Here is a 12030-nt window from a genome sequence, read left to right on the forward strand (position 1 = left end):
TTACCTCTTCAGGCTGAGTCCCCTCGCTCTCGTTCTCCGACATGTCCTCGACTTCGTCCTCGTGATGACTCTCGTCGGGGGTGGGCGTCGTTCCCACTGCCGTCGACGTCGAGTTCCCTTCCTCGTCGACCTCCTTCTTCTCTATGGTGATCGTGTCCCCTGTCTTGTTCACGATCACGCCAACCGCCTCCATCCGTACCTTTCGGCTATGCAGTTGTCTCAGCCTGTGGACAAAGACGAAACGTTTAGCGTTCACAAAGAACCTAACTAGGTCTATTTGGTCCTGTCGTTGCTAGGGATAGAATCAAGTTCAATATATATTCACACAACCAAGTCAATTTCGATAACCAAGTTACGCAAGTAGTAACGTCTCAATAATTAGACTCGAAACCTATACATTCTATACAAATAGATATCGAATCCTAGGATGAGTATTTTCAGGTTTCGTAAAGCCTTTTATAAGAAGTACTGGAGTATGCTTGCGCAATATACTCGATATCGTTTCCAGACGTTGCACTCACTTTCTGATCTTAGTGTCCAGAACGAATCTCTCCTTCCTGAGCTGAGCGACGGTTTCCAAGCTCCCCTCAATCTGTCTGATCACAGCCTTGTTCTGCAGCAGCTCGTTGCATAGAAACGCGAGCATCTGCGCCTTGTGCGTCGGGTTCAGCGCCAGGAACGGCTTGTCCCTCAGTCTCTCGGACATTCTCCAGGTCTCGTTGTTGTGAAGATGCTCGTAGAACTGGGCGTTCTTGCCCGAACAGGTGGACGCGTAGTCGCCGCCGTTCTGGTGATGATCGGCGAACTTCTTGTCGCGTTCCCTCTCGAGGCAGACGCCGGTTAAAGCCTTCACCTCGCCGGTAGCGTTCGCGTACAAGTAAATCCGCAGCACCTCGCTGATGTTCGCGTGCGTTATGTCAGCCTGTCGCAGACTCTGGCCGAGGCCTGTGGTGTGTCTAGCTGGCTGGGGGATGCCGGGGTCTTCTATGGCGCAGACCAGGAGGTGCGTCATCACCGACAGCATCTCCTCCTCGGCTTCCTCGTCGTTCAGCAACGCCAGCTGGAGACTCTTCAGGCTCGGTAGCGAGTCCATGTCTGGTGAGACAAGTTCTTTATTTCTGGGTCGAAGGGAAACGGTTAGACACGCGATTAAGTGCGAAAAGATTGCTCACCGAAACCCAAGGTTTCCCCGAAATTGTGCAGAAACTCGAACACCATCACGATGTCCGAGAAGGCTTGACCGGACAGCTTGAGTCCCGGCAGTCTCTTCAGCTCCGGCAACGCTCTATGATCTGAAACCAAGAGCAATTCATGATTCGTCAATATGATTTCCTTCTACTGTATAAAATGTCTACTAAGTCGAGAATATTCAACATAAGCTTGTTTGCTTTATTGCCTTTAAAATGGGTCAATCGTTTTCGAGAATGGATTACAAATATGGTCCTTTTATGTTTTTAATGTTTTATACACAAAGTTGCACACGGATTGATCCATAATCCGAGCGTCACTCAGCTTTATCAACTTCAATGCTCCTCCTCGATTTGCTAAGACAGCACTGCCTTTTAGAACCTCCTTCTGTTCATCGAGATTTAGTGCGATTGACCCTTTTTACAGGACACTTGAATGTATTAATGAAACTAGCAATAATTTTGTGATCTTCGCTGTCAGTATCACAGAATTTAGATCGAGTTTAAATAAGCTGTTCATCTAGAACGTTGAGATCCACGTGGGGATTCTTGGCACTAAGCTCCCACGTGGGTATATACTCTTTACTATATTGTGAATATAGCGAGTATTCTCAGTTCTAGTTTTTCACGTGGGTAACCCCCTGATAATGTTAATATCAGTATTATTAATATTATTATGAATATTATTATCATTGATTTTTATTCTTTAACCTAAACCCCGGTGAACTCGAACGACTCGGTGTAAGCACGTACCTGTCAGCTCCATGTCTTCGACAGGTTTCCTGATCTGTTCGATCAGCTCCATCTCCATCTTCCTCTGCTCGGCGCGCTTCTCTTTCGACGCTATTCTCTCAGCCCTCGCCTCGAGACGCTTCTTCTCTCTCTCCTCCATCTTCCGGCGGTTCTCCAACGCCCGGACCAGAGCCATGTGCTGTCTCCTTCTCTCTCTTTCCTACGGTACACCCAGTGAAAGGAAATGAACGAGGCGAATACGCGAGCCGGGTTGCACGTCCATGCAGCATTGGCAAAAGAGGTCTCGTGACAACTCGTTCGAAAGCACAACTTTTGGCACGCACGGGCTACGCAAACTCTACAACCGTCCCAAATACTTCTCAGGAAGCTACGCATGACAGTGATCTATACACGGATGCAATGTAGTAGACTCGTCCGAGATCCGTTCGTCTCTCTTCTTTGGTCAGAAAGTCTCGTGCAAACTGTTTTTACCCAACCACACTCCACGATTATGTCGGCTGCTGCGATCATTACGAACCGGCGAACGGGTTACCGCCGCTTTTTTTTTCAGCGTCCGGCATGCACGATTCGAAACACTGTCTTGCAAATTTTTGCGAGGCTGTCACCCAAGTGGCAAAACTTGTTTCTTTAGTCAACGATGGAAGTAATAAGTTAAAAAACCGCTTAAACTTTTATCTTCTCTTGCTGTACAGTGTAGACCGTTTATTGTGGGATGCTGTACCGTTTAAATCCTTTTACTCTTTTGTATTCTTTATTGTTGAATAAAGAAATTGTCTTAGTCGAGAAATATGTATAAAATTAATTATGTCCGAAGACAATCTAAAGACAAAGGTGGTCCCACAGTAAACAGCTTCACTACTCTACGAGCTTGTTACGCACTCTCAGTAGTTTATTTTAATTTTAATTGGATGTTATTTGATAAATAAAAAAATTATAAAAGTAAAAGATAAGATCAATGAAGCTAGGAATGACCCACTGGGATGACAAGGCTCGTCGAACGATAGAAAAACTTTGTCCAAACTAGTTTGTGCGGCGAGATTTCGAACGTTAATTACGTGAGACACTTTGATCGGTGTGAACGAAGCGAAATGAAACGCCTACGATGCATGTATGACTGGTCACGAACATGTATTGTCACCGCGGTTACTGGTTAGCGAACGTGGATATCTCGAAAAGCTGATGTTAATGTGGCTGAAGCTGCTCGGGGAAGTCGCGCGGGCAACTTCCTTCGAATAATTATTATCAGTGCGAAATCCGATTGTGAGAATTATCGAATTGTACATTGTTAGAGCTTTGTCTGACCGAGCACTCGTGTGCTGCCGATTTGCGAAGCTGTCACCCTGTGTTCTCGTCGTGTGTCCCTCGTTCGCTGAGTTCTCGGAAAAAATTTCAACTTGAATCGAATCGAGAAATCGATTAGTCTTTGAATTGCGAGCTCTGTGATTCGGAGTCACAAAGATTTCATTGAAATTCTGATTTTGTGCGGCAGTCAATTATTAATATCGAGTCGAATAAAAGGATTAATTTTGATCTAAACAAACCTGGTTTAAGAATACAATGAATATTAATTGTAAAGATTCGAATGGACTCGACTGATAAAAAAAGGTCTGCTATGATCGAACTTTTCCGAAAACCAGACGGAGGTCTGAAAACTCGATGGACACGCCTCAATCGACAGCCAACGAGTCGGGGAAGGTGTTAAAATCAGCAGAAACGGTATCGTTCGCCGATCGTTCGCCGAAGATCGACAAGAATGTTACGTCTTCGACGAGAGATCGACTGCGACGCGATCGTCTCGCTGTTCGTGCCAACCTTAAACTTCTCTGTCGATCCTCGTCCGGTTGACGATTATTAGATCCATCGTCTATCGACGGAACCATCGACCGCGTGGGCAAGATAAACGAACGTTAGTCTTGTGACTTTAGCGGACGGTTCGATCGAAGGGCAACGGATCTAGTGATCGTCAACGGGACAGGGGTTTGCGCAGGCAGTTTAAGGTCCGCTGGACACGGTTACCGTTTAGTGAGGTCGTCTTATTAAACTAGATTGGGTACGAGACATACCAGCTCGACGGTGTAGAGCATCTCGCGCTGCTTGGTGAGCTCCTGCATGTACATCTGCGGCACAAAACATATCCACAGTCCACCAGTGCTCAAATTACCGCCACGTTCGGTACTTCACGGTATCGCGAACGGTTTAAAACGCTTCCGGGCAAACTAGACTATGCTTCTCCTCGTTTCGCGTTCTCCTTGACAGTTACTTCGCGAACTCGCAAAATATAACACCGTTTCGATCTCGTACAAATAAGAAAATCTCCACGATCATCATTTTCGTTTATAAAATCTCTACGTTTCGTAATTTCCGCCGGGACAGTTCCTTCTCGAAAAAAGTCTCTAACTCTGTTCGAAGGAATACACGTTCGTTGGTACACGAGATCTACGTTCGTAGCCAAAGACACGAGTAGCAACGTAGCAACGACCAGAACGAGAAGCAGACGTTTAACAAAAGTTCGACAGAGCATATCTATGAATACAAACCGAGAGAAAGTAGGTGGAACAACTATTGTCTACCCTGAGCTTGACGGCCGAGGCCCGCTCTGACCGGACGAAGCACAGTTTGCTTATGCCGGTCGATGTTAAAGCAGCGGTGAACAACCGCGAAGGGCAACGCTGCATCCGGAAGTAGGCGGAACACGATAATACGAGAGAAGAGAGTGTATATCTGCAGAGATAAACCGAGTACAATCGAGTAACGCAACATCATGATCTCCTCACCGTCGCCGCAGCTTTGTGTTCTAGAAACGAATGCCACGCGGTAACCGGTGTAATTAGAGGAACGCGAAAGAAATAGGCTGCGGTGTTTCCCGGCGGTCGTGCCGCTGGGAACGGTTAATGGATACGTTAATGGTTATTCGAGTATATTATAATAATCGCGTATGAGAACGTACCGGAAGAGAAATGCGAAGGTAATCAGACGGACTTTGTGATATCGCGTAGATTAGTACGAGAAACGATGAACGAAAGCGATGGAGATAATGAAACGAAAGCTAATATTTCTACGGAATACACACACGCACACCGTCTAGTCTACAGCAATGACACGATCTAGGGGCTGATGTGATCTATGGGACTCACCTGTTCCTTCAACATGACCGCCTGTTGCCGCTTCAGCTCTCGTTCCTGCGAAATCAGAATTAATTCTGGTTTATCATCGTCGTTACCACACTGCGTGTTGCAACTCGCGTTTAACGGGGCTTCCGACGCGGATAATCGAAGGGTCTAATTGAGGGGGAGGTGCGATTTATCGGGCAACGCCTCGAACAACATCCACGAACGAGTGCGGACTTCATTTTCTCGATTTATTAACTATCAACCCTCGCACGCCCTTCGGAAACGAGAGGTACGAAGATCGTATACATTTATATGTATATTTGTAACGTTCGAATTTGCGCTCCCGAAGATTTTAAGCTGTTCAGAAACGACGAACGCGTGAATTTTTACACGAAAGAACGCGCAAGGGTTAACCGAAGAATTCCGCCCTTTAAAAATCGCTGCGAATGACTTGATTTTTAAACGTGCGAGGACTCGACGGCAACTCGTTGATGTAAACGCGCAAGAATCGCGGATCAAAGGCGCATTGATAATTTGTCGAGTCGAGATGTTTTCGAGGCAGGCAACGATGAAACGGGATTCGCTTTGAACCGCCAACGCGATCGGATTAAAGATCAAGAGATAATTCCCGGACAATCGGGTAACGCGCCTCACACGAGATAGATTCAGTTCTAATTGAAAATAATTTGAAAACCGGATATCCCGTCGCAAAGGGAAATGCAATTTGTTCGCGCGGGCGGCGCGCAAATTGAATAACACGTCTAAAGTGAATTCCCCCGACGGAATAACATTTGCGAGCGTCGCGAAAATATGTCGGCCGAGTTTCTCGATAATTTTTATTTTACCGGTGGCGGCGAGGCGAGGGCTGGGGAGACACACACACAGAGAGAGAGAGAGAAAGAGAGTTAGAGGGTGCGTGTAACAACGATTTTAGGATTACCTGTTGCTTCCGTTGTTGCTCTTCCAGCCGTATCTTCTCCAGCTCTTCCTGCCGTTTTTTCCGGGCCTGCGCACAATGCCATATACACACGTCACTCACATCCATCAATATCAATTCCGTGAGCAAATTTACAGAATGAATTTTTGCTTTCTTTCGTTTTCATCTTTCGCCCTGATACGGGAGCCTGTCGTTCCGGGCAATTCCGAGTTATTCTTTCGTCGTCCCGATGCTCAATACTTATCGCGACTAATCGATACGATCGTTCTATCGATGATTCAGAGAACAGGAACACCGATACTTGAACTTGGTCGCCAGGAATTCGAGTTTCTTCGAAGCAAAGGGATGTCTCGTAGGTAGCATTGAACACGATTCCGAAGGGTCTCGAGAACACGATTTTATTTGTCGTAGCTCTGAATAACTTTTAGTGGAACGTGTAGGTGGGCGGGCAGACTGTAATTTTGGATCGCTGGAGTAGCTTCGGTCGAATGTAACATAATCGAGAACGTGGCATAAACACGCTGCTCCGGCGATTTCAATGCGCGGCGAGGCGCCATCTTTGCGCTCGACGCGTTCGGCCATGTTTTCGCTCGTGTTTCATTTCCGTATGCTATTTCACTATAACGCTGTGTATTTCCTGGGTGATTTCAAATTGACTTTTCTCAACGTTTAATCATTGCAAACAGAACGAAGACGGTTGACTAATCTGTAGCGTTACACATCGTTGTATCACCTCAAAATTTTGCGACCATACTCTCTACAACAGACTTAAGCGTTGCTCGACAATTTCGCGAATTACTTTGCATTTCTTTGTACTTTACAACGAACATTCGCGAATGCTACGATTTCTTTTCTGGAGAAGATCGCTTCGAAACGAACAAAAGAAAATGATAAAAAAAATGCTGGAACGTTGTTTCGTCTGTTCCCCGATCGCGACATTTCGCGGACAACCGAAGAGTATGTGTAATAATCGGGCGAGACTTTCGTAATATCTGTGGACCCTGGCGGTAACGTCTCGAACTCTGATTCCCCGACTTCTTCGTGTAGTGATTCGAAAAGCAACGTGTAGAAGCGCGACTATGTCAGCAGAGTTCGGTGACAAGCACTACTCTAAGGATGTCTAGTGACGTTGTCATACTCTACCCGCGGAACAACGAAAAAAAAAAAAAACTCTAGTAAAAGAAACATTCGTGTTCCCAATCCGGATTTGAACGGGAGAGAGAGAGAGAGATCGCTTGTCTCCCCCCTCGACTACGACAAACGATTTTCTTTCTTTTTCAACGTAGGGTGGTCCTGTTTACGAGTAACAATTCGATTGGACGACACAACAAAGAGAAACCCATCCCACCCTCCAAAAATACCATGTACACCCCATCAAAGACAGATAGAGAGATAGAGATAGATAGAGAGAGAAAGAGAGAGAGAGAGAGAAAACAGGTAGCGAGATCGGCATGCTGTCATAAAAAACCTCGTGATATATTATACATAATGTCGAGAAAAAGAGCAGCCAAGCAGAAAGTGAGACGGCACAAAAAAAAAACGATTCTCCGTTTCCGTGAAACTATCGACGGAGTTGTTCAACAATGTTGTGTAGTGTGTACGATGAACGGAAGGAAACAAAGAGAGTTCGTGAAAACGAAAGCTTCTGACCAACTACCAGAGAAATATATAAAATATTCATATAAATATGTATATATATATATCTAGAGAGATAGATAGATAGATAGATAGATAGAGAGAGAAAGAGAGAGAGATAGAAATACAAAGTGAGAATATATAAAGAGAAATATACATACATATAGATGTATATGTAAATATGTATAAACCACCACCATTTTATACAGAAAAACGTTTGAAATACAATGAAACCAGAGTGTACGAGAAAAAAGATCGGGTAGTACGGTAAATTAGAGAAGAGAAAACACAGCCGTAGAAGTGGTAAAAATCGTGAAAGAGAGAGAGAGATAATCAGCGCATGCAGGAGCCAAGCAGAATAATACTCGCCTTTTATGGTTATGCACATAGTCAGATCTATGTGTATTGTCAGTGTGTTATATATAAATCGCTGAAAGCCGATAGTTGTTTCGTGACGCAGAGATCCGAACAGAGCTGTGAGAGAACGTGATCGTGGCGGTGGTTTTCGTGTGCGATAATATTAATAACAGCGGGCGATGGTGGTAATAGCGATAATTAGAGGCGCAGCGCACGATCGATCGGTTAAACTCCGATTTTGCTCGAGTGTGTTCGCGGGCCGCGATTTATGCTCAATCGTCATCGATAGCCAGAGAAGAACGAAAACAGAGAGCGTGGAAAAAGGAAAAAACAGAAAGCGGTCCTCGCGATGCACGACGACGCCGGCAGAGCGGTGTTCCTCCGACGGATCCGCCGTGGAACACGCGCGAAAATACTCGGAAAATAATAATTACGGCATGCTGGATAATCATGTAGCTAGCTGTTATTTCTTGTATAGTGACAGGAGAAGCACAGGATAGCGTTACGACAGTCGGTATTACCATTTGTTCGGCCTACTGGATGCGCAGATACTTTCCTCGATCTTTTGCTAATCTATTATCAGAGTGTGTCAGCATCGACCGCTATAGTTCCGAGTTCTCGAGAGCTCCTTCACGGTAGACGTATCTCTCCTGGATCGTCGAAATCTTATCGAAATCTTCTCTTAATATCTTATCGGATCGGAATCTCAGATCTTTCGAACTGTCAACAAATACTTCCGTTCGCCTCGCGTATTCTGCGAAAATTTTCGTCGTCACATTTGGACGTCCAGCGTGAAAGAGCTCGTCGCAGTTGTCTCATTTCGGATCCTTCTGCAGCGATCGACTCGAGTCGAGTGTCATTTTCAAAACGCAATCGGCGAGCTTGTAATCCTTCGTTCGATCACTTCGATTCTCAATTAACCTCGGCATTCTGTTATTCGTGTAGGAGAATAGTTAACAACGTGACGACGCGCACGAGTTCTACGAAAGTCGATGCAGCGGGAGCATTCGCAATGCAAGAATATGAAAAACACAGGGAAAACGAAGCATCTATCAAGCGTCAATTCGATTCTGCGTTTGAAGAGGGCCTCGACTGCGGCGATCAGCGGGGGACTTAACATTACTAAGTGGTATCACCCATCGTTTTCTTTTTTGTTTCCTACGAAGCACCGCGTGCGCGTTTTGGTATGCGTGGCGCGGTTTGTGTCGTGTGGTGTCTCCTCTTTCGTGATCGACGAAGAAGTTCTGTTTTTCTCCGTGGTGGGGGAAACTGGCCGTCAAATTTCTTAGTTTTCCAAAAAAAAAAAAGAAAAAATACTCGACGAGCTCGCCTCGACGACACGCGATTCGAAAGAAGAAAGCATGTCGCTCAAGGAATCGACGCGCGTGAAAACAAAGAGACAAGAACCGTGACGAGGATCATCCCCGGAAGAGATCCTCCGGAAACGAAACGGTCGAAACGATAGCAAACTGGACGATGATTTAGTAAACCGCGTTCGAAGATCGAGACTCTGAGGGGGGGGATGTAGTGGCTGATGTAAAATGACGAATGTAATCGGTCACGCAGAATGTTTTATGGCCACATACACATATGAAACTGACATGATGTAACGTTTAAAAAAAAAAAGTAAGATAGAGAGAGAGAATGACTAGTTGTATATCTTACCTCTGGTGGTTCACAGTGAAAGTTAATCCATTCGGTGAGGGTTATAATGAGCGAATCGGGAGATGGTTGGGCGGTTGTGGGGGGGCGTATCGGGATTACGAGTCGCAAAATATGGAGGACAACATAGAAAACCAGGCAATCGTAGTCTTACCTCGAAAGGTCCATCGCATTTATGGTCCTCGTGGAAACAGACGAAATAAAAAGACGGGGCTGGGAGAAACGGTGGACCAATGAATCGCGTGGGGGGGAATAAAACAGTCAACGTTCATTGTGAGCATGAAGTCGATGAGGGTTTCGATGATGATGCGGGGCGGGCGGGTCTCGCGACTTAGAGAACCGTCGAGGCAGAGGTGAGGCGATACACAGTTCCTCCTCGAATGGAATACGTCGAGAGAACAATCGTTGGGGAGGATACGGCGAATGGTAACAGCCCTGATGGATGTTGCGCGAGGTCGGTTCTCAGGGGTGGTTCTTCTTCAATATTTGTTCACCCGAATCTTAGCACGGCTATATAAACTGCCGGATGGGAATACTTTTAGACCCACCGACATCGTTAATTTTGGTCCTGTTTGGGTTTTGGACATTTGTGAGAAGCAAAGATTTTCGGCGTTCTATGGACATTGATTCGTTCGTACTTTTCTTTTGGCTAACGACGAGGTTGTTCGTGGGTCCCACAGACTCGAAAGGAGACAGACCCCTCTACGTTGCGAGCATTGCGGATTGGGTGTACCGGGCTCGTCAACGACTGTGCCTCACAACAAAAGAGCTGTACTCATCGCAGAATCGACAATCCATTGATTCTGCAAATCCATTTGCTTCTCTTCCAAGTATACAAAATACCGCAGGTGTCCGAAGACCATTTCCAATTGTCTATCATCGAAGCACCACCGGATCGACGCCGAGTCTCGTTGTTCCATCAGCGACCCCCATGCCCGAATCCCCGGCCCAAGCTGGAGAGATTCTCTTGTCCGTGAAGGACGCAAGCCTAGGGTGTCCGAACATAGCGGGTCTTTCGGGGGATGGAGTTTTTGGGGGGTATTTTTGAGGAGGCGTCAATACGACGATCTTACCTCCAGAAGCTCCTGACTTTGCGTCTGAGTCTGGGCCTGCTGGGTATTGTCCATGCTGGCGTTGGTGGTGGTGGTGGTGCCTGTGGACGCGGTGCTGGAGGTTGGCGTGGTGGGCTGCGTGGTGGGTTGCGACTGCGTCAACGGCAACGGGGCGCACGAGGACGACAACGACGACAACGACGACAACGACGACAACGAGGACAACGAGGAGACGGCGGCCGTGGTCGAGGCGGTCGTCAGGGTTAGGGGCGGCGGTGGCGGGGGCGGCGGCACCACCTGGACCGTCGGCGGCACCACGACGGCGGCAGGTAATGGCGGGGCCGCGGCGGCGCTCGGGGTGTTCGCGTTGCCGAGGACCGTGCTGCTGACCGGCAACGGGGGCAACGAGGGCAACGAGCTCACCGAGGCCAGGCTCGAGGCCGTCGAGCCCGACGACAGCCCGCCCGCCGACGAAGACTTCTTCCCGTCTTCGGGGTCGGCGTGTTGCATCATGTCGCGGTTCCTCCAGCTCTCCGCGATGCTCTCCCGATTCTTCCAGATCGTGGCCACCGTGCTGCTAGCCAGACCCAGCTCGCGCGCCACGTCGCTCTTGCTCTTGCCGCGTTCGATCTCTTGGATGATCTTCATTTTCTGCTTGATCGTGAACGCGAGCCGCTTTCGACCCTGCGTTTGTAGGTTTAGGGATGCCCAATAATCGATCGTGTTAATCGACGGTTCGTTACGTGTCGGGTGGTCGCGTGCGAGTGTTGCCACCCGTCGCTCTCTAACAAGCGCGGCCCTCTGCGAGAGGACCGACGACGCTCGTTTAGAGCGCGGGTTAGTTGTGGTGGGTTGTGATCGTGGTGGTGGTGATGGTGGTGGTGGTGGTGGTGGTGGTGGTGGTAGTGGTGACGGTGGTGGTGGTGATAATGGTGGTGGTGGTTGTGGTGGTGGGGTTCGTGGCGTGGTCTCTCTGTGAAGAGGGTAGGTTGAACCTTTTTTCAGATTCGCGACCAACTGAAAGTCGCAACAAAACTGACTGCAGATGATGTCTCTGATCGAGAGGAGGCACTGTTTATGCCGATCACTTTGTGACCAGGGTGCGACAACTGGCCGATGCTCTGGATTCTAGCTACGTGTTACAAGCTCGAATTATTTTGCAACGTGTGTTAGTCTGCGAAAGTCTATTAGGATCCTAGAAAGATATTATGATCGCGTTAAAACATGATCGCAGAAGAGACTGTCTTCCCTTCAAATATTGTCATAAAACTTCAGGAAGGAAAGAAAGAAGCGAATCGCGGTCGATTATGGTTGGACGGAACGCGCACCCTGAAACA

The 12030-nt window shown here is 47.4% G+C and overlaps 1 protein-coding gene across 7 annotated transcripts in view; it reads right to left on the minus strand.

The window, feature by feature from the left end:
• Positions 1–12030, minus strand: part of LOC144475575 (bromodomain adjacent to zinc finger domain protein 2B) — a 257990-nt gene that overhangs the window by 9453 nt on the left and 236507 nt on the right. For 2 of the 7 annotated variants that reach the window (XM_078191600.1, XM_078191598.1), the window contains exons 15-22: positions 10715–11377; positions 5991–6056; positions 5075–5119; positions 4004–4057; positions 1941–2139; positions 1173–1292; positions 522–1095; positions 5–224 (exon numbers count right to left, since the gene is read on the minus strand). In XM_078191600.1, the coding sequence (XP_078047726.1) occupies positions 5–224; positions 522–1095; positions 1173–1292; positions 1941–2139; positions 4004–4057; positions 5075–5119; positions 5991–6056; positions 10715–11377 (1941 nt within the window). The remainder of the gene's footprint in view (positions 1–4; positions 225–521; positions 1096–1172; positions 1293–1940; positions 2140–4003; positions 4058–5074; positions 5120–5990; positions 6057–10714; positions 11378–12030) is intronic. The other 5 variants (XM_078191604.1, XM_078191601.1, XM_078191603.1 and 2 more) reach the window with 3 other exon arrangements.

The sequence above is a fragment of the Augochlora pura genome, chromosome 10, assembly GCF_028453695.1.
Source record: "Augochlora pura isolate Apur16 chromosome 10, APUR_v2.2.1, whole genome shotgun sequence".
NCBI lineage: Eukaryota > Metazoa > Arthropoda > Insecta > Hymenoptera > Halictidae > Augochlora > Augochlora pura.